Source organism: Notamacropus eugenii, chromosome 3 (assembly GCF_028372415.1).
Source record: "Notamacropus eugenii isolate mMacEug1 chromosome 3, mMacEug1.pri_v2, whole genome shotgun sequence".
Taxonomy (NCBI): Eukaryota; Metazoa; Chordata; class Mammalia; order Diprotodontia; family Macropodidae; genus Notamacropus; species Notamacropus eugenii.
Window position 1 is genome coordinate 481,263,334 of NC_092874.1, and position 22,423 is coordinate 481,285,756.

Sequence of the window (22,423 nt, forward strand, 5' to 3'; positions counted from 1 at the left end):
CCCGCCCCTGAAGCCTGCTCGGATCTGTATCTCTCGGTGCCGCGGCCGGTGCCACAGCAGGTCTGGGCTGGGCTCCGCATCTGCAGTACGACGGACCTTTTGCAGGTCCCTCTGTGGGTGGAGGGACCCCCATGGCCTCTGGAGATCCCGTCCCTGAAACCCGCTCGGATCTTTTCCTCTCGGTGCCGCGGCCGCAGCAGGGCTACACTCAGCTCCCAGTCCCGGCGCCCAGTCCGCAGTGCGAAGGACCCCCCACGAGAGGTTTGCAGGTCTCTCCGGAACAGAAATCTCCCTCGCTCCAATGTTCCGTGGCCTCTGGGTGCAGAATTCGCCATGAGTTACTTCATTGTAGCCGTTCTATGTGTTGTGTGTTCGGAGCTATGTGTATGTGCGTCTTTCTACTCCGCCATCTTGGCTCCGCCCAATTTTGTCAATTTATTGATAATCTTTTCTTCAGTGATCCTTTATCAATATAATTTTCATTGGATTGTGGTCAATTGAGGGTGAGTTTAATATTTCTACTAATCTGCATTTGTTCATGTCCTAATACAAAGTCAGTTTTTGTAAAGGTGCCATACATTGCTGAGAAGTATGTATACTCCTTTCTGGCAAGTGGGAAGCAGGCTTAGAAGTCTCATCGTTCATAATGTAAGTTTGGTGTCCTAGCCACTCTGCCAAGCTAACTCTCAATAGGCTTACATATTAATGAACATGCCTAAAAGTCAGCATACATGAAGACAACACAAAACCACATAGCTAATTCAAAAACATATCCACAACCCATGCTATCATAACAGCTGATTAACACGAACAGCAAAATAAAACAGGAGCATATTCAGAACTTGGAGTAATTAATGTGCATCAATGAACAATAAGTATTATCATCTGGCTGCATCTCTAGTTTCCTTTTTGGTGTCATAAGTAAGTCTAGTCTGGTCGCAGATAGAACAGACCTAGCCCTCTTGTGTGCTGGTGAATAGTCTGTCCACAGTTGTCCCTGATGTGTAGTCCTTATCAGAACCCTAGTTATATATTCCTAAACCTGAACTTGGGGGGCAGGCTGGCTACTTGGGGGTATTTCTTCACCCCAGGAATCTCTGTGGTTGAAGTATAGACAGGAAAGGTGTTGCCTCTGGGTTTAGTGCACTCTCCTTCTGGGAAAGGACAAGGCTATTTCTGAGATACTTCAGACTGCACAAAGAGGAACTGATTACTCACACTAAGGAATCTGAGCAGTTTGTCCATCCTTTCTTGTCCACTTGCACATCACCGTATCTCCTATGGGAGCTAAGTGGTTGATGTGGATTTTTCTTCTTGAGCCCCCACCAATGTCTCTAACTACTGTAAACTCTCCACAGCCCAGTAGGACATAACTTTTCATTTTCTGCTTGCTAACCCTTTGACCCCAAATGCATCAAAGCTTCTCAGAAAAACTCTTTCTCCTTATTGAAAGGCCCTGACCATGAGGGCAGGCATCGTTTCATTCCAGCTCTTCTGAGTTGACTTCCTTCCTAGGTGCTTAGCTTCTCTCATACTTGAGAGACTGTGATGGTTGGGAGGGTCTTTGGGTCCCCCACCCTCTGAGACTAAAGCACAAGTCAGCAGGCTACAGCTCTCATTCAGACATCAGCAGGTGGGGAGGCAGGGAAGCCTGGGGGCATTCCTGGGAGAGTTGTAGTGACTTGCCTAGGTCACTGAGCTTGTATCTGTTAGAGGTAGGATTTTAACCCAGGACTCTTCTGAAAACAAGTTGAGAACTCTCCTGATTATACTACCCTGCCTCTTCTCAACACACATACAAAGATAGGGAAAACTTTTCCCAAAGTTTTAAAGTGTGTTCGTATGAACTCATTTCCCCTGGTTGTTTTTGATATTCTGGGGTCCTATTGCTGGTTAAAGACAAGATAAGCTCCAGAAGAGCTATGATCTATAGGAATCAGGATCTTTGTGGGCCTCTCTCCCCCACTAGGGCCAAGCCTGTTTTCACCAACCCCCTTCTTCCATCTCTTGTTGATTTAAAGAGCTCTTTTCAGTGATGACTTTTGAAGGGGAGAATTCCTGCAGAAGACTTTCTCATTAGAGAAAGACCTTGACTTCTCCCAGGGAGGCATCTGGGCTCTTGGCCAGAAGCCCGAGAAGACTGCTCCTGATCTGTCCAATGCAGAGTTTCTGAAGACTTAACTCTTCTTGGAGACCACCTGTCCTAGAGAGGCATCAGATGGCAGAAGGGAGCCCAACCTGAGGGTGGCACCCTCCTCTCAGCTCCCTGGTGGGCTTCACAGGCTGGTGTCTGCATGTAGTCTGTCTGTGGTAGAAGAGAGAGCCCAGTGCCCTTTGAAGCTCCCAGTTGATCACCCTGCTCCATGAAATCAGCCTTTCTCTGCCACATTTGGCAGAGACTTCTCTGTATCTTACTGTGAAAGACCTTAGACACATGCCTTCTTTCCTTCCCCTCTGCTCTTACCATCACCTCTTCTAAAACATTCTGAGCTTTTCTAAAGGGATGGTTTGGTAATTTTCTTTGTTGCTACCTTTCTCAGTCTGTATGTGCAAATCTGTCAGCAAACTCACCACGGGGGTTCCAGTCATGTTTGAATAAGAGCTTGCTTCTAGATGAGTCATTTCAAGATTTTCTGTAATTGTATTTTATTTTTGTAAAGTGATATAATTCTAGGGTCTTAACTTAAACACACACACACACACACGACTGTATTTCAGTGTGATGGGTTTCCTTTCTTACCCCATGGACTTTATGCATTTAAAAACATAGCTGTGAGAAGGTCTCTACAGGCTTTGTCAGATGGCTGCCCAAGGAGAGCATGACACAAGGAAGGTTAAGATCCCCTGTTGTCAATTTCGTTGGGAAATTGGAAAACCTTTTCAGCTCTTATTAATTGTGGGTAAATGTTATTTCTGAAGAGTTCTGTATATGTGTACGTATTTGTGTATATATATATTTATATAGATGAGTGTGTGTGTGCATGTGTGTGACTTTATATGTATGGATATATCGGGAGGCATGGGATAGTGAATGGAGAGCTGGTCTCTGAGTCCAGAAGGCTTGGATGCAGTTCTACCTTTGGAATATAATGGCTGTGGCACCTTGGTGAAACCATTTAACCTATGTTAATTAAATCCCAGGTCTGTAGGAAAAAAAAACAAGACAAACCAACTTATGTTTGTACACTGAGAAAGCATTAAAAATATAATCCAGTAAGAATGAATGAATTAACAAATGAATGATGGGTGGGAAAAAATCATTGACTAGAGGCTGACTGTGGGTCAGACTGTGCTAAGCAGTATGGATACAACACAAAAAGCCAAGTATTCCTACCGTTAGAGAGCTTACTCTCTAAGTAAGGAGGAATAGTGACCAGGGAGCTGTGTTTTGTTCTGAGAAGTCACAGAGCTGGGGACTGAGCTGATCCAGAAGGAATGAGAATGGACCTCATTTATCTGGAATTGCCTCTTCTCTTACTCAGGGGAATTTCCGGAGAGGAAGTGTAGCTTTCGGTGCTCACTGGAGCCTAACCTAAGGAGGGGTGTGATTCTCCCCTCCCCTCAATCCTGAGTAGTTTCCTAACTGCTCCTGGTGGGTTCTTCCAGTGACAGCATTCTTTTATTTGACTTGTGACTTCACAGACAATCTATGCAAACATTCAGTTTTGCAAATATAATAATAGTTTTAGGGGAAGTATTTTTACATATCTATACAATGCAGCTGAGTGGGCTCTGGAGCTGGGGTTGGGCCAGTTAGGTTCATGAACCAGCTCTGCCTTTTACTCCCTGGGTATGAACTTGGGAAAGTGAGGCTTCATCTCCTTGGCCTCAGTTTCCTGACTTGTAAGATAGAGGTTGGATCACATGATCTCTGAGATACCTTCTAGTCCTAGGTCTTTGACCTGTGACCCTAGGAATGCAGGGTCCTGATTCCGGCTTTCTGTGTTGAGATCCTTGGATGCATGTGATTACATGTGAATGCTGACTTGGGGGGACATGGAATGTAGTCCTGGAAGCCTGGAGTCCTAACCCATCTCTCTTCCTGTTTCAGGTTATGGGCAGACGGGTCCAATGAGTCACAGAGCTGGTTACGATGCTGTTGCAGCTGCCCTTTCTGGTCTCATGCACATCACGGGGCCAGAGGTAAATATTTCTGATGCTTACCCAGTGAAACACAGTCATTTCTTATCAGGTACTTGAAAAGCGCTAAGGAGAGGCTGGGCTTGTTGGCCCCAGAGGTCAGAACCCAGAGTTAGGGTGGAAGCTGCAGTGAGCTCAAGGCTTGATAGCAGGACCAATGTCCTAATGAGAGCCAACCCAAAGGTTTCTTCCTGGAGCACAGGTCTGATCTTGTCACCTTCCCACCCCATCCCACCAAGAAACTCCCAGACACCTGACCTGGCCTTACCCGACTGCCCTCAGTGTGCTGCATCCACAATGCAGCTACTGTGCCTGGCTCCACATCTGGGCCTTATCATTGGCTCTCGCACCAGGCCTAGAGCTCTCTCCTTCCTCACCTCCACCTTCCAGATTCCAGCTCAAATTCTCCTTCTTCAGGAGGCCTTTCCTGGTCCCCTTCCCCCAATAACACCTGCCTCCTGGTGATGACGTCTGTATCTTGTGTCTGCCTGATTGCTTGCATGCTGTATCCCTCCTTAAACTACCAGCTCCCTGAGGGCAGGGCTGTAGTTTTGCCTTTCTTTGTACCCCAGCGCTTGGAACAGTGTCTGGCGTATGGGAGGCACTCAGTAAATGCTTGTTGACTGACAGCAGCCCAAAAATCAAATGGGCTGCCTTGTCACAAGGATTCCTTATTTCAGTACGGATTGGATTAGATGGCCTCGACCATTCCTTCCAACTCTGCGATTCTGAATCTGTGACTTGCCATCTGAAAAGAGTTAGAAATTGTCAAAGGTCGAATTCGAACCCAGTTTGTCCCTGTCTGGAGGGCTCTTTCTGACTGGCTCTGATACATAGCTCTACACTAGATGTTTCTGGACATAAAAGTGTGAGTTGTTCTTTGTTCTCCAAGAGGACCAATGACCTCGCTCAGTGAGTGGTTTTATGAATACTTAGAGGAGGAAGCTGGGATTACCCAGAACCACCTGGTTCACTCCAGACGGAGCTTATTCCCCTCACCTCTTTTCTTTTTGACCTGGTCACAGGGTCATTGACCCAGAGCTGGAAGGGACTTTTGGGGTCTCTGGAGCAACCTCTTCACTCTTCAGATGCTGAAACAATCCATATGGCATAGACTTACCTGGAGAAGGGACAGAGGTGGAATTTGAACCCAGGCTTTCTGACCCCCTAAATCCAGGGATCTTTTCATGGCGTCATGTTTTCAGTGAGACAGTTAACGCAGCCTCTTGCTCTATCCTTGTTGATTAGGCTGATTCATAAAATGTTTACTAAAAACTTACTGTGTGTCAGACTTCGTACTAAGATCTTGGGGATACGAATATAAACAAATAAGACAGTCCCTGCCCTCAAGGAGCTTATACTCTCAAGAGGGAGACAACCCACAAAGGGAGGCAGAAAAGTGGAGGGGCTGGAGAAGGGATTGGGACCCAAGGTGGGGACATCTTGTTCTGTGGAATTGAAGCTAGGCAGGGTATCCGTGCAAAGTGGAGTAAATCTCTGCGGGTTTGGGGACTCAGCCACAGGATAAGTAAGGATGGCTTGGGAAGTACAAGCAGAAGCCCATTGTCCTGGCCTACCCTGCCTACCAGCAGCATGGTGAGCTCTAAGGTTTGTTTACCAAGGGGGACAGCCTTTCTCAGAGGTCTAGCATGAAAATCTGTGGTCAAGGGCAGCTCGGTGTCATAGTGGATAGAACACTGGCCCTGGAGTTAGGAAGTCAAATACAGTCTTAGATATTTGCTAATTAGCTGTATGACCTTGGGCAAGTCAGTTAATGTTTGCCTCAGTTTCCCGGACTGTACCCTGGCAGAGTTTTGGTGAAGATCAAATGATACAACATTTTTATGGCTCTTAGTACAGTGCCCTGGCACAGGATAGGTGATGACCCATGATGAGTACTTGTTCCTTTGCCCCCTCCCCAGGTGATTTTTAGTAGTGCTATGCCCATTGGGACAGGCCGTCTGCTCCCCCTCCAAACTTCTGAGGAATAGCTCCTCCCTCACCCCCTCCTATTAAAGCATAAAGCAGAGGTCCTTTAGGAACACAAGGCATTTTTGATACCCTTCTGTGGACCTAACCTACTAGCCCCAGGCTCAGCCAGGAGGGAGACAGGGGTGGAGGTGGGGAAGAGAAGGGTGCTGCCTGTGCCACCTTCTTTCCAAACCCAAACTCATGGTTGCTCTGGAATTTTGACCCCTCAGGCTTCTCTGGGCCTGCTGGAGCTGCATGAGGCCAGCCTGGGGTAGAATCCTTAGGCAGGAAGCCCCCACCTGTGGCCAGTCTCAGAGCTCTGGCTGTTCACTCAGCTGCACCCTCTTAGTTTACTTCGTTTACCGTGGCAGTCCTGGCTCTCTGGCTGAATGCCATCTCACCTGCAGTCAGGCAGGCTGGGGAGCTCCCACCACCAACTCTGGGGAGCCAGCAGTCCAGAAAGCTGACAGTGTCTTGGGGGATGGTGGGCAATAGTACCCTGCCCTGGTCAGAGAACATCTGCGTTATTGTTCTCAGTGTATCTCGCTTGGTGAAGGTCATGGCATTAAAGTGTGGTTGGGATCGTGTCCCCTGAAATGAGAAATGCCAGGGTCAAATATGACCCCATTTGTTTGGTCTCAGAGCCCCTCACAACCTGTCTCTCACCAGCTTCTCCAGCCTTTCTGCCCATCATTCCTTGCAGCCAATGGTCTTGGCTGGCTGGCCTCCATCACACACCACAATCTATTTCTGTCTTTTTGCCTTTGCACCGACTATGCTGCCACACCTGGAATGCAATATTCTGTCTCCCTCTCCCCGCTTAGAATCCCTGGTCTCCTCCAAAATTCATCTCAGTGCCCACCTCCTACAGGAAACCTACCCTGATGCCCTCCCCTAGTGCCTTGCTCCTCCCCAAAACCCACCTTGAATTTATTTTCTATGTGCTGATTGATAGACCTGGTGTCTCCACTGAGAGGATGCAAGCCCCTGGGGAGCAGAAAGGGCTCCCTAGAACCTGGAACATGGGGAGAAGGGCTAGCCTTGGACTTCATTGGTAAAGGGGATTCCCCACTGAGGAAATGCCCTCCACCGATGCAGGGTGGCACCTTCTGTACAATGAGTTATAAGTGATTTTTGACTGATGGATTGACATTGATAATCTGGAGGGTGTTCAGAAGAGGGAGACCATCCCTGTGAAAGAAAGGCCTCAAAACCATGCCACTGGGGAACCTTTGGTAGGACTGGAGAAGAAAAGATGGGGTCAGGAGATGTGTGTGTGTGTGTGTGTGTGTGTGTGTGTGTGTGTGTGTGTGTGTATACATGTGTAGATACTGATATATCCCTATATAGCCACATAGCTATATCTAGGTAGATTGGTATCTATATTTCTTTTTAATATGGAGAGAACTCTCCTGTTGAGTGAGTGATGACCCTGTGGATCAGAATTACTCAGCTTTGATCGATCCATTGGTCCCAGAGGCCGCAGGAGGCAGAGGCAGATTTCTAGAGCAGACAGAGGCCATGCTTCCTAACCATCAGAGCTGCCCTTCCTGGGAATGGAAAGGAGGGATGCTGGCTCAGACATGTTTGGGATCAGCCTGGCGCTGAGGTCCTGTCTGACCCTGAGATGCTAGGATTCTTGGCAAGAAGAGGGTCCACGAAGGCCCAGCTCAGCAAGTTCTGGTGACTGAGGCTTTGCTAGGCCCTTACCCCCATTCTTCATGCAAACTCCACTTGACAGCTACCTGACTCACCTCTCCTTCCCCAACTGTGACCAACTGTTCATGGCCCCAGCTTTCATGGCCTCATGGAGATTGTGGGGACCTAGAACTCACTTAGCAAAGCTACTCAAAATTCTGGTCATGGTGATTGATGGGCCCCTGCTTCTTTCTGGATGAGTGACCTAGGAGACTAACCTTTTTCATACCTGGGAGGGGGAGGAGAGAATAGTGAGACTTAGCCCAGAATTTTACCAACACTCCTCTATACCCCCTTTTTATCAAGGGCTTGTGGTTTGTCTTTGTACCTATGAGGCCAGAGTACATGGGAGATTGAGCTGAGGCAGGATGAGGGGAGAGGAACAAGTCTGTGGGGCTTGGATGACATCCACAATGGAAACTCCTTGAAGAAGAGGACTGTGTTTCCCTTTGGTTCTTTGTATTTCAGGGGCTAGCCCATGGCCTGGCACACTATAGGAGCTAAATAGATGATAAATAAATAGAAAAGTCTTCATATGGAAGGGGGTGGCCTCCTCCTTTAGAGGCTGGGGACCTGTGGCACTGAGAATGGAAGCTTAAGTCAGGAGGCTGACCTAGATCCTGCAGCGAAGGGATGGGCTCTTGAAGGACCATGTACTCGAGTTAGCAACAGAGCATTATGTTCAGTTTTGGTCCCAACATTTCCAAAAAAGAGATATTGAGAAAGTCCTGAACAGAATGACGGGAATTGTTTGACAGCTGGAAAAAAGGCCCTTTAAGCCCCCAAGATTTCTTAGCCTGGGAACTTGGAGTTTTTCGTATTTTCACAGCAGTATTTCAGCATAATTGAAATCCGTCGTAAGTGTACATACTTTATTTTATGCATTAAAAACATGACCATGGAAGGCTGTAGGACACCAAGATGAGGAAGAGCCTCTAATCTGCCAAAAGGCTGAGGGACTGGATTTGTTTAGCCAGAGCAGTCTGAGAGATGACTTGATTTCTGTCTTTAAATATATAAAAGGATTTTTATAGGGAGAATGTGGAGCGTTTGAGGAAGAATGAACAAGAGAAAACAAGCCTAAATCACAGAGAAGAGATTTTGGTTGGACCGTAAAGAGGCGGCCTTGACCGTTGGAGGGGCAAAGCTTTGGAATGGACACGTGAGGCCCAGTGGGGAGTCTCTGTGCTTGGCGCCCTGCAAGAACAGAGGAGGCAGGCCCCCTCCTGTGAGGCTCAGAGCGGAACCTGCCTGAAGGCCAGGCCTGGCCCAGAGGGGCTCAGGGGTCCTGGGAGTCTGTCTTTGATGTTTTCATTCTGGAAACTTAGCCATAAAACTAGCCAAGGGAGAGATTGGCCTGACTCCTTCTTGGATTTTTGTTCCTGTTCTCTGATGGGAACAGGGAAGATCCAGAAGGGCCCGGGAAAGTTGCTGAGTCATGAGAAGTAAGTGGCTAGTGAAACCCAAGCTTCCCCAGAAGGCTGGGGGGACCGTGGGCAAATCAGGCTGTGTGTGCTCACCCTGCCCTCTTCATGGGCACCCTGAAAGCGGACAGCGAGGCTTGAGAAGCGGAGGGTATAGCATCTGTATGGAGCCTACTGTGTGCCAGGCATTCCACTCAGAGCTTTACAGATACTTTCTCATTTCATCCTCACAACAACCCTGTAAAATACATGCTGTTCCGACCCTCATTTGCAGTTGAGGAAACTGAGGGAAACAGAGGTTAAATGGCTTGCCCAGGGTCACATAGCTAGCAACTGTCTGAGGCCACATTTGAGCTCAGGTCTTTCTGGCCGCAGGCCTGTCAAGGGATGGCCCCACGATGGCCAATAAGAACCTTAGCTCTTCCAGTACAGCTGTGAGGGCCAGCCTTGGCTTCCTCTCCCTCATCATTCCAGTAACTCTTGTTGTTCTGACCTTTACTACCTGGAGGATGGGGCTGTTACAGTTCACCTCTCACCCATGGTCCTACAGTCCCCTTAAGAGGGTTTGAGCTGCGCAGGGTCTAGCCCTGACCGATGATATTCTGTCAAGTGTTGGGGGTGGGTCTCCTGTACTCCAGTTCTATTTAACTGGATCAGCAGCACCATGCGCATCTTGGACTAGTGGTTAATTTTTGGAAGCCTTTGTGGTGATTACTGTTCAATTTTATTTTATTTTTAGTTAAATTTTGTTTTTTCAGCTAACATACATTTATTTTCTCTCCTTTGCACCTTCTTTCAGTCACAAGAGAAAGGGAAAACACAAAACCTGTTGTAACAAATGTTCATGTTTAAGCCAAACCAGTCGCCACCTTGGCCCGTGCAGACATGGCTGCCTCGTTCTGGATGCTGAGCGCATCAGCTCTCTGTCGGAGGTGGGGAGCGTGCTCCTCCAAATCCTGGCTGGCCAGAGGTCTTAGGTCTTCCAAGATTGTTTGTTTTTACAGCGTTGTTGTTGCATAAATTGTCCTCCTGGTTCAGCTCATGAAAACCTTTTTGGATGTGGGCACTGGTGTCCAGGATGTTTATGTCTTCTGCGCAGTTTTTATGACTGTGACTTCTATGCTATCCATTGATAAAAATGTTTTAACAGCACAAGGCCAGGATGGAGCAAAAGTTTGGAAAGAGAGCCTTCTCCTTTCAGGGCTGTAGGATAAAGCTGTCCTGCATTCCTTGGGGCCAGATTAGATCCGAATCCTCAAGTACAGGGTCACAGAGCATCCCAAGGGAGCGTAAACGGTGCTCATTGGAGTCTGTGGTTGAAATCCTACTTGCTAAGATGATAACCTTGAGTACAAGTGTTTATTAAATGCCTACTGTCTGCCAGGAACTGTGCTATGCATGGGGCACACAAAGACAAAAGTGGAAGCATGGTCTGATGGGAAGGGCCCTGTGTTTTAATTCTGGCCCTACCATGAACTGGTTGTGTAGACTTGGGCAAATCATCCCACCTCTGGGGGCCTTGGTTTCCTCATCTGTAAAATGATGATGAGACAAGTCCCAAGTCCCTTTCAGCTTTGGGTTCAGGGAAACCATCTGACTAATCTTGCTGTGCCATCTAAACTTTATTAGATATTGGCATTGATCTCTTGTTTTCTGTGAAGGCTGGAGTCTCCTTCCCACGGCCACTCGGGCAGCTCCTTGGGCCATGAGTGGCTTAGGGACTGAGCATGTGTGAGATAGAAGAGGGAAGGGCTTGACATCTGTGGGCTGCCAAGTCTGCAGCCTCGAATAGGGGCGCCTTAGCTCTAGCTGGCTGTTCCATCTTCCCCTTCAGTCAGTGCCGAGAAGGGAGAGGTGACTAATGAGAATCCTCCTTTTGTGAGTTCTCTGGGGAAGAAGGCAAATGGAGGAGAGAAGCCTTGCACACTGGTGCTGACTCCAACCCTTCAAGGACCCTCAGTCATTCCCTAAGCAGCTCCTAAAAGTTTCCTCTCAGCTTGAGGGCCCCGTGGCAGTCTAGCTGGGTGGTATGGGGGCCTCTCTCCCCCTGTGGGAAGGAGTTCAAAGGTATTTCAGAGAGAGCCTTTGCTTATGCCTGCTTTGAGAACTTGGGAGTTCCCAAGGACTCAGTTCCTGGAATCAAGGAGGGAACCAAGGCTGAGTTTATATTTTTCAGAGGGTGGGAGGATGACTGTGTGGATATGGGGACTATTATCACTTGAGGGCTGATGTGTTTGGCAGCAGCCCCTCTCTCCAAGCCGGTCCTGACCCTGTGTCCTAAATGCAGTGTGGGAATATCTACTAACCTCACACTATTCTTCTTCCTGCCCCCTAGTGGTCACCTAAATCAGGTCCCTGCTCTCCTGGCTTCCTCCCCATTCCTTCAGGGGCCGTGCTCAGCGCTACTCTGGGGAGCAGCCGGACGGCATCACAGATGAGAGATTCAGGGTCCCACTGCCTGGCTCTTACAATCCTCAGAGGTTCCTGGCTGGGCAGAATGCAAAGGAACGTATTGTTTAATTCCTCACAGTGTATGCCCTTTCTCCTTGAACGCTTTCGGTTTGCTCCTGCTGTGTAAAATGGCCCTTCTCTGCTTGTCCCACCACTGTCAGGAAAGAGACAGAATTTTCTCCCATTTAACAAAAACAGTTTTACTGATGCCTTTTGTTTCTAATTCAGTCATTTGATTTGCTGAGATCACTCCCATTGAATCCTCCCTTGTAAAAGGAAAACTGTTAAGGAAAAGGACCAAAGCTGTGGCACATGTGACATTTTGTACCTATGGTCTTCCATTTCTTCATGAGAGGAGGGGGTATCTTCCATCCCTAGTTCTCCAGGATCAAATCCCATCCTCCTGGCCCCATCTCTGTTTCATGTCTTCCCTGGTTCCCTTTCTCAGTCCCCCTTCATGCTAGTGCCTTCCCTCTGGGATTATCTCCGATTTTCCCAGAGTTAATCCTGTTTGTACCTACTTGTTTTCATGTGGTCTCTCTACTGTACCTTGGGATCCTTGAGAACGGCAGCTGTTTTTGCCTTTCTTTGTATCTCCAGTGCCTGGCATGTAGTAGGTGTTTAATAAATGCTTATCAATAATTAAGGAGATTTGGGCTGCATTTGGTGTTCTTTTCACTGACATGATTGTCCTCGTGTGTAAATTGTCCTCAAGGTGCTGGTTGCGTAATAGAAATCCATACACGTTTTCCCAGAGGCACAGAATTGGGGAGTTAAAGAGACCTTGGCAGCCATAGAGCCCATCTCAAGGCCCAGAGTAACCCTCCGTGACGTACATGACAAAGTGGTGGTTGAGTCTTGTCTTGGACCCTTCCAAGAAGGAGAAAGCCACCACCTCCCAAGCCAGCTCATTCTGCTTTGTCTAGTTCATGCTTTCCCCATTCTTTACTTCTGGTTCCTCTCTGTTCTAAGAAATGTCCACTGAATAACCTTATGTGTTAACATTTATTCAGCAAATGCTTATTAAATGCTCACCATAGTGGGATACTAGGGATACAAAGAACCCTGCCTTCCAGGAGCGATGGCACATATCTGGAAAATGAAACATTAAGAATGTACAAGGTAATTTCCTAGGGCAGGAACCCAGGACTGGGGCAGGCAGTCAATATTGGCTCCTTGGAGCAGAGGACTCTTAAACTGAGCTTGGAAGGAAGTGAGGGATCCTATTAGATGGTGTGAATGGTGAGATGTGAGCCAGGACCTGGATGTGGAGACACCTGAGATACTGTCCCAGAGTGTGTCCATCGTTTCTGGAGATGTGCTGCTAACTTACCACTGCTCAATAGCCTGGGAAGGGTCTTGGGAGAGGAGAAGGAATTGGTAAATGCCTAGGCAGCTAGGTGGTGCAACAGCTAGAGTGCTGACCTTGGACTTCAGCTCCTTCCTCAGACACTAGTTGTGTAACCCTGGGCAAGTCACTTAACTTCTCAGTCTCAAGCTTTCTCATCTGTAAAAATAGGGGTAGCAACAGCATTTACCTTACAGGGTTGTGAGGATCCACTGAGCTAATATAAAGAAAGTGCTTTGCCAGTCTTAAGGTGCTGTGCTAATGTTAGCTGTTATTATCAGTCATTATTGTTAACTACCCTTTAGAGGTGCCCTCTCAGGTGATGATGGGGAATAAAAATACAGTGTGGTGGTGATCAGAGAAATCCAAATTAAACCACCCTGAGGTTCTATAGCTGACAAAAAAGGAAAATGAAGTGGTGGGAGCTTTGGGAAGGAGAATGCGATTAAGGAACAGACCTTTATCTAGTACCTACTATTGGCCAGGTGCTGCGCTGTTGTTGGAGCTGTGGATTGGTCCCGAATTGTACCTATCCTTTGACCCATCCAGAGTGCTGTTAGGCAAAGAAAGAGGAAAAGGATCCATATGTAGAAAAACATTTTAGTCACTTTTTGTGGTGGGAGTGCCCGTCACTGGGGCATGGCTGGACAAATTGTGGTATGGGAATGTTTTTGTGGTTGTCCTGACTCCATGACCCCGCCTGGGGTTTTGACGGCAGACACCAAAGTGGTTTGCCCTCTCCTTCTCTTTCATTTTTACAGTTGAGGAAATGGAGGCAAGCAGGGCTAAATGCCTTGCCCAGGGTCACACAGCTAGAATGGAATACAAATTGGAATTGTGCTGTAAGAAATTGGGAAAGGGATGATTTCAGAGAAACCTCAGAAGACTGGTATGAGCTGATGCAAACTGAGATGAACATAACCAGGAGAAGAATTTGTACAAGAACCACAACGCTGTAAGACAAACACCTTGGAAGGACTAGAACTCTGACCAGCATAGACAAGACAGTGACAACCTTGTTCCAGAGACAGTGAGCGTGGCACTGGTTTCCTGATAGATGTGTTGTCCTGAGGTGTCTGGTTTTTGAACACGACCAATGTGAGCATTTGTTTTCTTGACTATGAACAGCAGTCACTCAGGCTTCTTCTTTTTTTTAATGTGAGGGGGGTTGATGGAACGGAGAGAAAATAAGTTTTTGTTACTTGAAAAAAAATTAAACAAAATAGACGGTGTCCATCATGGGCAGTTACTGATTTTCATGGGGCAAACTTTGTTTGAGGGTTGTGTGTTGTAGAGGAAAGAAGCCTGGCATTGGAGCCAGAAGACCTGGACTCAAATATAGTTTACTCAAGTGTTTTTCAATATCAGTAAGGCAAGGTGTCTTTGGAAGAAGCCAAGAATGTATTTTAGATATTTTAAGTGACTCTGAGTTCCCATCTGACTGAATCTTTAGTCTCATGATGCTGTGATGAGAAATGTGGTCATTTCCATTCTGTCCTTTTCTTCTCTCCCCAGGATGGAGATCCAGTTCGTCCAGGGGTAGCCATGACAGATCTTGCCACTGGGTTGTATTCATATGGTGCCATCATGGCGGGGCTCTTGCAAAGGTACAAAACAGGCAGAGGTCTCCACATCGACTGCAACCTGCTGTCATCTCAGGTATGAGCCAAACAACAATGTTAATTTCCTAGAAAGGTCTGAAGGCAGTGGCCAGATTCTCTTTCCTTTTCCAAGTCATTTCAACATCCCAGACCCACTAAGATGTGGAAGTAGAAATGGTCTGTGGCCATAGGGTGGATTTTCTCTGTCGAGGCATTTATTGTAATATATTAAACAGACTAGATTTCCTCTGCTTCCTGAGACAGGGCACAGTTGTTCCATTTTTGAGGCTCAGTCTTCCTTTCTTCAGATCACAAGGTGTGAGGTTAACAAGGCATTGCTGTTCTTGAACTCTTGGTCACTTGGGTAACGAAAAGGCTTGGCTTGCTAACAGCTGGGTGCCTGCAGTGAGGGGGCACCATGGTCAGTGAGACAGTTCAAATCCAGCCTCATATATTTACTGTGTGACCCTGGGCAAATTGCTTAAACAGTCTCAGTTTCCTCATCTGTAAAATAGAGAGAATTCTCCCAGGGTTTTTGTGAGGATCAGAGGAGATACTGTAAAGGGCCTAGTTCATAGCAGGTGCTTAATAAATGTTTGTTTCTTCCTTCTTCCCTTCACTACCACTCTAAGTACAGTGAGACCCTATGGAAGGACCTTGGCATTCATTTCAGGAGAGACCTGGTTTGAGCCCTGACGTCTGGCCTGTCTTGGTCCTAAACCTCCCAAGAAGCACTTGACAAACCCCCAACGTTAGCTCTTGGGCTTATTTCATGTGTTTTTCGCTGGGAGCTTCAGTCTACCCTCCCAAGGGAGAGCAAAATAAAATTTAATTTGTGAGAGGAGACATTTTACTGTGGGAAAACGTCTTTATGGGCTCTGGGGGCTCCAGCTTGGAATTTGCCACTTGAATGCCAAACACGGGCAAATCGTAAACCTAGGAACCCAGTTTTGATGTCCTTCTGTCAGTGTTTGGGAGAAATTGTGAAGGTCATGCTGTTACAAAAAAAAAAAAAAGAAATAAAAGAAAGTAAGAAAGAAAAGAAAGAAATAGGTAAGTTGAACAAGAAATCTTAGAGACTTGTAATAGCTTGGTAGGAGTGGGCTCTGGAGTCAGGGGGCTGGGTTCAAGTTCTGACTGCTATTTACTCCTTCTGTTAATCTGAAGTATTTTCTCTAGGTACTAGTTCCTTATAAGTAAAATGAGATACTTGTCTATAAGTCTTTTGGGGTCCCTTACTGCTTTATATCTATGATCTTTTGCTCTAAATTTGAACAGAAAAACCGTTATAAAAAGGTTCCTGAACTCCTTTCCCTTTCAAGGCAGTTAAAATATAGTTTGTCAGAGGTGGACAGGGTCTCCCTGAGCTGAAGTGCCCAGAGGTGAAGTAATCTGACAGAGTGCACTATGTGCTGGAAGTTGCATAAGGTTGATCTTGATGTCATAAAGACTTGAATTCAGATCCTACCTCTGAGCTACCCTCTAGGACTCAGGGCCTCAGGCAACTTTCCAAGACTCCAAATTATAGAGGAATTGAAGATGTGGTGTCTGCATCTGAAAAATGAGCATAAATATACTTTTTTTTTTTGCACTACAATCTCAAAAGCTCATAGGGATGTAGATTTCGAGCTGAAAGTGAACATAGAGTAGATGGCCTCTAATCCAACCAGCTCATTTTGCAGATGAGAAAACCAAGTCCCAGCAAAGTCTAGGGGGCTTCCCAGGGTAACCTGAGTAGTAATGGGTAGAGGTAGGGTTGGGACCCTGGCTCCTCTGATTGGAATTCCAGGGGTGACAGTTCAGAACCTGTGTGACCTTCAATGATTCACAATCCCTTGGGCTATTAGCTTCTTCCCTTGTAAAGGGAAAGACTGGGACTGGATGGCCCCCAGAACCCTCCATGCTCTTGTTTCCAAAGGCTGTGGTATGGAGGAATGGAATGGGACCGTATTGCCTCATTAGTAATGATGTCTGGGAAGAAGCTGGGGAAATACGAAAAGACGCAACTGTCAAAGAGAGAAATTCACCACATTGGGAAAATGACATAAACCATCGTTTTATGCTTCAGACTTTCACACTGTGGTGGGACGGCCCCCTTCAAGCCCTCGCTGATGGACAGCCCATGTGGTTCAAACAGCGTTTAGTGCAACGGAAATGTACGCAGTATAAATGAAAAGAGCGACAAAATAAACCTGAATGCTGTCAATCAGTAAGCATGTATTAAGCGCCTACTGTGTGCTAAGTTCTGGGTATACAAAGAAAGGCAAAAGACAGTCCCTGCTCTCAAGGAGTTCACAGTTTGATAGGGAAGGCAACATGCCAACAGTAAAGTACAAACAAGATAAGTTGTCTTACTGTCAAGGTGATGTTTTAGCTAGGAAGGAAGCCATGAGGCAAAGATGAGGCAAGAAAAAAGAGGAGGGAATGAATGAAGGAATGAAGGGAAAAAGCACTTATTAAACTCTTACTGTGTGCAAGCGCTGAGTATATACAGAGTAGTCAGTTGCTCTTTGCTCTCCAGGGACTAATGAGGGCAGAAGACAGAAATGGAAGATCTTAGCTGTGGATCAGAGGAGAAGCTTCCATGGTCCTTAGATGCAGCGGCAATGCCATGGTTACGTGTCTCTGTTACACGTCATTGCCACTGATGGAGTCCTGAACCATGGATGGGCAATTCTGGGTTCATGGTAGTTGTGGCTACAAGGTTTGCGGGGCAGGTTCAGGCCACAACCCTTCAAGGCTGGCTTCCCAGGTTGAGGGCTGGGGGCATTGGGCCAGAGATCTGGCTGTGCCCAAGCCTCTTGGGTCCCTGGTTCTGTGCTGTCTCCAACTGCAGGGGTGTGTCTGACAGTGCCCCCCCACCTTCCTTGGGGTGTCTTGGTACCTCAGACAAGCTAACTTATCCTCTCTGTGAGGGGCAGTTGGTGAGGATGGGAAGGGAGAAGTGGGGGACCATAGGACAGAATCCTGCATGTGCTGTCAGTTATAGGTGATGGATCAGTTTTTCTGTTTCACTTTCCCTGCCTTGTTACAAAGGAAGGCTCAGTGGATTATGCCTGGAAACAGAGGCATCATATTTATATGGAGCTTCAAGATTTGCAAGGGACTTTACATACATTAACTCAAGTGATCCTCGGTAGCCATGTGAGTTTAGTTGTGCTGGTTCAGTTATCCCCATTTTACAGATGAGGAAACTGAGGACCACAGAAGGGAAAAGACTTGCCCGGAGTCAGGCCCTAAGGATCCAAGCTGGTGTACAAACCACAGTCTCCGCCCATTTCTCTTAATTTATTCTTTTCTACTTCCCTTTTCCTCCTATTTTAAAAAAATAACTCAACTTAAATGTCAAAAAATAAGCATGTCTGTGGGTGTAGAGTAGAACAGAGAGTGAGGATTATAGCGAGACTGTGAGTCTCTGTGACCTGCACTGGCTTTTCCCCCTTTTCTCTTTCATTCTCAGTAGCCATGACATTGATCTGAAACACACACACACATGCATGCATGTGCACATACACGTGTGTGTATGCATGTGTGTGGTTTTGGCATTGCTAGGGGTCCTGACAAGTGCAGTGACTTGTCCAGAGTCACTCAGGCAGAATGTTTTCGAGGTAGAATTTGTACTCAAGTCTTTCTCCCAATAGAAAGGCTGGCTCTCTCTAGATTAGGTGACCCTGCCCCTCAGTATACGGAGACACTTACCACGTACTAGATTCCTCACAACAGAATGGAGGGGAACCTGAGTTCTTGAAGGCTGTTCCAGGGGAAGCATGCTCTGAACAGGCTTCCCAGCTAGACCTTGAGATGTCTGGTGTCTGAGACCAGCCAAACAAAGGGGAAATTGGCCCTAGGTTGGCTTCCTGCCCAGTAATGGCATTTTTAGTTATGGGCATTCATTCCATTGATCTTCTCCCAAGTTTTAGGGGCTGCAATCTGCATCATAGCAGAGACCATCGGGAGCTCCTTGGCTTCCTGAAATCCTCTACTATTTTATATTCCCTTAATAAAAGTTTGTATTCAATTTTCGCAATGCAAAGATATGAAAAGCCTATTTTATATTTATTTTTCTAAAAAATGTTCTTCATTTGTGTCTGACTCTTCATGACTCCCTTTGGGGTTTTCATGGTAGAGATACCGGAGTAGTTTCTCATTTCCTCCTCCAGCTCATTTTATAGATGAGGAAACTGAGGCAAACAGGGTAAAGTGACTTGCCCACAGTCACACAGCTAGTCTGAGGTCAGATCTTACGTCTTCCTGACTTTACTGCAGTCTATTCACTATGCCCCCTAGCTGCCTCTTAAAAAATGACCAAACACTAAATTAATTTGTCTTTTATCTCCCTTTCTATTGATTCCTTTTTTTGTGGGGAGAGGGCTTCCATGTGGTCGGATTACTGCACGAAACATGATTTCCCAAAGTCCTGTTTCCAAAGCTGGGGGCATTTGGTCAACATGGCAGCCTCTTCCTTTTCAGCTCTATATCCAACTACCTTCTAGTTCTAATATCTTAGGATTTAAAATGTGAATAATTAACTTAGTGAATATTTTAGTGGATTTAGTGAAATTAGTGGATAGCTGACTTCCCGACATATTTTGTAGCTCCTGTTGCCTTTTGCTTATCCGCACTTTAGTCAACATGTCCAAGTTATGTTAGTTAAGTGAATATTGTTGCTAACAGGAATATGTAAATAGGGAAATACTCCCTCAGTAGCTGCTGCCCAGTGAAGCCCCTTTGGAGAACTTTGTACTTCATAGGCTGTGAAATAGATGTAGAATCGCCTTCACTTTAATGAAAGGCTTCCTGTGTGGTTGTTACAGGAGTAAAGAGGCATAACCAAATTAGTCACTGTCCTCAGGAAGTAGAACAAAATGTAGAAAAGCAAATATAAAGTAGATTTTTATTGGGAGAGGCAGGAATCATTGTCACTGGCATATCAGGAGAGACCTTGTGAATTGAGATTTGAGGCAAACCTGGGATTCAGGGTTTAAGATGAGGAGGAACATCATGCTTGTCATGGAGCACAGCCTAGGCAAAAGCCTTGGTGGTGGGAGATGGAATCTTGTATAGAGACAATAACAAATAGGCCAGTTTGACTGAAATGCAGAATGTGTGAGGGGAAGTGATGAGTCATCAAGCCAGATGGAGGCAGAGTGTGAAAAGCCATTGATTCTAAATGGAAGAATCTGAATTTAATCATTAAACAAATAGAAGGCCCCTGAATTTTCTGAGCTCTGGCTTAAGAATAGGAGGAGAAGCTGGAGGGAGATGAGCCAAAGGTTATTGCAGCAGTTGAGGTGAAAGGACGATTTCCGAAGCACGCAGGGAGGGGCTGAGACAGCCTTGAGCTCATTTCATCCTCCCAAGTTCAGCTCAGCCTCTGCAGTTTCTCAGGATGCCCCATCTCAACCAGCCTCCCACGGCAGCCTTGATGTGGCCTTGGCCCATGCCCGTTAAAGCTTCATGGTGCCTTCCTGGCTGGGCTTCTGGGGGCAGCAGCGCACTTGGCAGTGTCCTTTCATTTCCTCTAGACCTTATCAGTGGTTTCCTCTCTGGGATTGTCTCCAATCAGATTCCACCGTCCTGCTGCTTGGTCCTCCCCAGTCCTAATTGTTTCTGTAAGTTAGGGGTATTTATTCTTCATTTTTTCTTTACCTTCCTCTGTGTTTAGATAAATATAAATGCTTCTCTCTCATATGTTCTTGCTATAATCAAGGGCGGCTGCATTCTTAAGTGTCTTGTAATTGGAATTTTCATTTGAAATCAGTGAGAAAAAGATATATGTGAAAAATGAAGTATGGTTCAAAATGGAGTGACCTAGGAGAAGGGGCAAATCTAGAGACTGCTTTAAAAAGAGCATCTCAGGAGATACAAAATGATGTGATATTGCTCCCATCCTCAGAGGCCAGATGGGGCCTCTGAGGCCATGAGTCCAGCCTGCACTCGTACAGGGATGCCCTCTGTAGCTGCTCTGACTCGTGGGAATCTGGTTTCCTCTGGAAGACCCTCAGAGCTGGTCATTGGAGCTGTCTACTCGCCCTGGGGACAGTTCTGAGCAGTAGGAAGTCTTTCTAGTTACAGAGCTTTCCTTAGTTGTCCTGAGTTGTGCTTTGTGCAAATGGATCAAGGCTGAATGAATGACTTCCATACAAGAACTTTAGCCATACATGGAGGTGGGACCACTCCTGAATCCTCTCCTCTCCTCTCCTGGCTAAGCAGTCTCAGCTCCTTCAGGGATCCCTACTTTCCTTTCCTTTCCTTTCCTTCCTAAGTACTCACAGATCATTCCTTCAGTAGTCTGTGACCAGGTGGAATTAAATGTAGCATAAGATCACGCTCCCCGGCCTATGGTTGGAAACATCCATCTCTTTTGCTTTTGAAAATTTGCACGATGTGGAAAAAAAGACTAATACACTGTTAGTGGAACTGTGAACTGATCCAACCAGTTTTTAGAGCAATCTGGAATTATGCACAAAGAGTTACAAGACTGACTGTGTTACCCCTTGACCCAGAAATGCCATGACTAGGTGTGTTCCCCAAAGTGATCAGGGAAAAAGGAAAAGAATCTTTATGTTCTAAGTTATTGATAACAGCTCCTTTGTGGTGGCCAAGAACTGGAAATCGAAGGGATGCCCATCCATTGGGGAATGGCTGAACGAGTTGTGGTCTCTGAATGTAGTGGAATACTATTGCACTGTCAGAAATGGTGTCCAGGTTGATTTTAGAAAAACATGGAAAGACTCGCATGAAATAATGAAGAGTGAAATGATCAGAGCCAAGAGAACATTATTTACGGTAACAGCAACATTGAAGAACAACTGTGAAGGACTGAGTGGTTTTGAGTATTATAAAACTCAGATCAACCACAAAGGACCTATGGAGGAAGGTGCTATCCATCTCCAAGACAGAACTGATAAATAGACCTATGTTTATGGTTTGGTTTTACATCTTCTTGTATCTATCTGTCTGTCTGTCTGTCTGTCTGTCTGTCTGTCTGTCTGTCTATCTATCTATCTATCTATCTATCTATCTATCTATCTATCTATCTATATCTGTATCAAATGGTGGCCTTCTCTAGTGTGGGGTGGGGAGGGAAGTTTGGAACTTAAAATTTAACAAAAAAAGAAAGAAAATTAAAGAAAGAAAATTTGGATCTTTTTTGGTCACTAATCTTGCCCACTCATTTTCTAAGATTATTCCAAGATCGCTGTGGCTTGGACATTACATCTATGGCTTCTTTATCAACTATATAATAATCTTTGCATATGAAATGACTGGATATAAAAAGGGAAACATTCTATAGGATATCAAAATTCGTAAGTGTGTGTTGTTTTCTACCTATGTTTTAAAAATTGGTGATTGGATCATCTTTTCCTGAATGTCCCGTTTTTTGTTTTTACAAGACAGCAGGGATTTATAAAGCACCCACTATGTGCTTGGAGCTGTGGTGAGTGCTGGAAATAAAAAGAAAGAAAAGGCAAAGCCAGTCCCAGCTCTTGAGGACCTTACAATCGAATTGGAGAGAAAGCATGTGAATAACTAGGTGCAGACAAGCTACATGCTGAATGTATCGGAGCAGTAAGAGGGGCAGGAAAAGCTGCTGGTAGTACGTAAGGCTTGAGCTGAGACTCGAAGGAAGCTGGGGAGCGCAGGAGGCAGAGATGGGGAGGGATAGCTTTGAAGAAGGGCCTGTAATGTGGAGATAGAAGAACCAAGAAGCCTGAGTGACTGGGACACAGAGGGGAGGAAGGTGTAAGAGGCCTGGGAAGGAGGAAGGCCTTTAAAAGCCCACTGAG

The 22,423-nt window shown here is 46.2% G+C and overlaps 1 protein-coding gene across 5 annotated transcripts in view; it reads left to right on the plus strand.

Annotated features, from left to right (window-relative positions):
• The window catches only part of SUGCT (succinyl-CoA:glutarate-CoA transferase), a 634,978-nt gene that overhangs the window by 58,924 nt on the left and 553,631 nt on the right, over positions 1-22,423 (plus strand). For all 5 annotated transcript variants that reach the window (XR_011964838.1, XM_072599107.1, XM_072599106.1 and 2 more), the window contains exons 7-8: positions 4,052-4,143; positions 14,548-14,691. Coding sequence is in view for 4 of the 5 variants with exons in the window: in XM_072599107.1 (XP_072455208.1) it covers positions 4,052-4,143; positions 14,548-14,691 (236 nt within the window). In the remaining variant the exon portion in view is untranslated. The remainder of the gene's footprint in view (positions 1-4,051; positions 4,144-14,547; positions 14,692-22,423) is intronic.